The 2,707-nt window shown below is 38.0% G+C and overlaps 1 protein-coding gene across 1 annotated transcript in view; it reads right to left on the bottom strand.

Annotated features, from left to right (window-relative positions):
* LOC107731998 (uncharacterized) overlaps positions 1-2,245 on the bottom strand; it is a 14,033-nt gene extending 11,788 nt beyond the window's left edge. The window contains exon 1 of the mRNA XM_016543221.1: positions 552-2,245. Coding sequence (XP_016398707.1) covers positions 552-2,245 — 1,694 coding nt within the window. The remainder of the gene's footprint in view (positions 1-551) is intronic.
* Positions 2,246-2,707: the final 462 nt, after the last annotated feature.

The raw sequence follows: 2,707 nt of genomic DNA, 5'->3' as shown, positions 1-2,707 counted from the left end.
TGCCACTCCATCTGAAAGCACGTGATGGAGATTTACTATTAATCATAGAACCGGCTTTACTGACGAGATGCGCGACATTAAAAATTCAAATCCAGATTTTGATTTTCAAAGATTTATTATCAAATTGTATCATTATTTTTCCCCAAAATGCAATAAATCCATGACAGTTTTTTTCCCCCAAAATGCAATAAATCCATTGAATCAATATAAAAGTTATTTTTCATATTGAAACTGTTGAAAATACACAACATAGTAAGTTGATCCACATATGACAGCTTTTCATCTTGCCACTTTCTTGGTAAAGAAAACACATTTTTACTCAAATTAATCAAAAGGCATTTATCGCGTTTTGGAACCAAACTCTTCATATATGTGTGTGTGTGTGTGTGTGTGTGTGTATATATATAAAGTGCAACATTCACATGTAGGTGAGAATAAAAAAAGTTTGTCCAATACGGGAACACACACACATTGGGTGTTTTATGTCTCTAATAATTAAGTCCACCAAATATTATTAGTTATCTTCTTGATAATTGATGTGTGATCCTCACCTTCCATCCATTGATTTATCTTTTTTCTCATGTCCATTAGACCCGTAATCACTTTCTTCACACTCCACACTCTCCATATCACTTTCAGGACAATTTTTGTCTTCATCTTCCTTCAGTTCATCACAATCCTCACCTGCAGACTCCTTATGCGTGGAGCTTAGATGTAACAGTTTATCTCTTTTTCCGCTGGATAGTGTTTCAATATCATATTCTTCATTGGTCCTGTTTACCATAGTATCAACCTTATCTAGGTCCTCGGGTGGAATGCAGACTATCACATTTGGTTTGAAAACATGAATTGCATAATTTTCTAAATCCTTGCATAGCTTTAAGGCATAGCATTTTAGTGTTGAAGGTACGAGTACCGGGGTCAAAGGGCAGCCCTGACACAGCAAGTTGTCTTTCTGAGCAGAAAAATCTTCTGAATCTCCAAGGAGATTTTCCAGAGTAAGAAAGTCCTGATAAAGAGTTGAATTTGACTGGTTGTGCTCCTCTATCTCATCCTTCAGATGGCACAGCATTCTTTGAGTGCAGAGTGTTTTAGACGTGATCATGAGAGTAGATGGATCTTTTAGCTTCCCCTTTAAAACAGGCTTCAAGAAATCATCTAGATATCTTGCCAGAATAGTTGCGATGATTAGATAGTCAACGTTAAAAATGTGTTGACTATGATTAAGCATACTTTTCAGAGATTCATTAAAATATCTCTCAGAACAGTTAAATGCACCTCTGTGGATTCTCTCATAGAGCATCTTTATGTATGGAATTATGACCTGAATGTTGTCTTGATAGAAGGAAACTGGGATGCCATCTGGTCTCGGTGTGTCTGATACTTGAAGAGAATTTACAGCAGACACAATGTCAACTTCACTGACTGCATGTGAGCTTTCTTCATCCAATAATGAACCCATCTCATCTGTCAAAAGATCCTTTTTTAAACTGAGCAGTTCCAAGCTTGCTTGTATCTGGGGATGTTCCTTAAAAGGCACTGCAGGGATGTTGAGCTCTAAAGACACAGGTCGGTGGTCTGTAATGTTTGAGTCTCCGATTTCACAACTTCTGACACGCCACATACATTCTTCTGGAACAAAGAAGTAATCCAGCCTGGACACAGGAGAGTCTCTTATGTAGTATGTATAATCCTTCTTCATGGGGTTCCTTCTTCTCCAGACATCAACCAACTGAAGCGATTTCATGAACCTCTCTAAGAGCAACTTTCTATGATTTCTGTTGTTATTCCATTTTTTGTCAATAAATGGATTGAGAACCGTGTTGAAATCTCCACCGATCACCAGCAGCCCTGCTGCCATTGACTGCAGGTATCTTGAAAGATCATCAAGAGTTTTTGTGTCCGTTTCATGGTTATAAACACTAACCAGAGTGTAAAGCTGACCTCCCAGTTTACACTTCAACACAACATAAGCTCCACAATGATCTTTCTCATTACTTATGTGTTCAAAATCTAGACTTTTCCTCACTAGTATGGCTGTTCCCTTGCTGGAGGAGCTGTACTTTGTGTAGAAAATGTACCACTCATCTTCATAGTCTTCTAGAATATTTTCAACTCCTATGCCAATGTGTGTCTCTTGTAAGAAAACAACATCTGCATTTTGCAGTTCTTGACGTTTCTGTTCTCTGTTTTGTTGAAGTCCATTTACATTCCAGGTGATGACGTTTATGTTCTGTGTAGCCATTGATCTGATCTGCTCTCACAGACCAAAGGTCCTCAACTTAGTAAGTTCCCTGTCAAGACAAGAAGTGATTGAGGGTAAGAACTTCATTTCTCATTCAGTTCTCTCCAGTTTTTAATTCTGTGTGGACTACAGTTTTATACAAAGTAATTTCAGTTGCAATCAGGGTTTACATTTCATCAAGTCATGCATTCCTTGGGAATTGACAACCAAGTATCATGCCCAAATTTTTTCCTCTCTTTTCAGTTCTAAACATTGTGGTGTCCAAAAATATGACTTTATAGTTTTATTTGTTAGTTAAAGTTAATTTAAGGCCGGTTTCACACCACAAGCATGAGCAGCACATAGTTTCTTCAGCGTGCATGTTTACAAATGAGTGCATTCACACTGGGAGCAGGAGTGTAGCATGAGCAGAAATATTGTGTAGTCTGAACCCGGCATAAAGCGATGGTTTCAGCGCCGAGT

This window comes from Sinocyclocheilus rhinocerous, unplaced genomic scaffold (genome assembly GCF_001515625.1).
Source record: "Sinocyclocheilus rhinocerous isolate Xijiao unplaced genomic scaffold, SAMN03320098_v1.1 scaffold489, whole genome shotgun sequence".
Classification (NCBI taxonomy): Eukaryota; Metazoa; Chordata; class Actinopteri; order Cypriniformes; family Cyprinidae; genus Sinocyclocheilus; species Sinocyclocheilus rhinocerous.
Note: the sequence above shows the minus strand (reverse complement) of the source record. Positions and strands in the feature narration are given on the sequence as shown.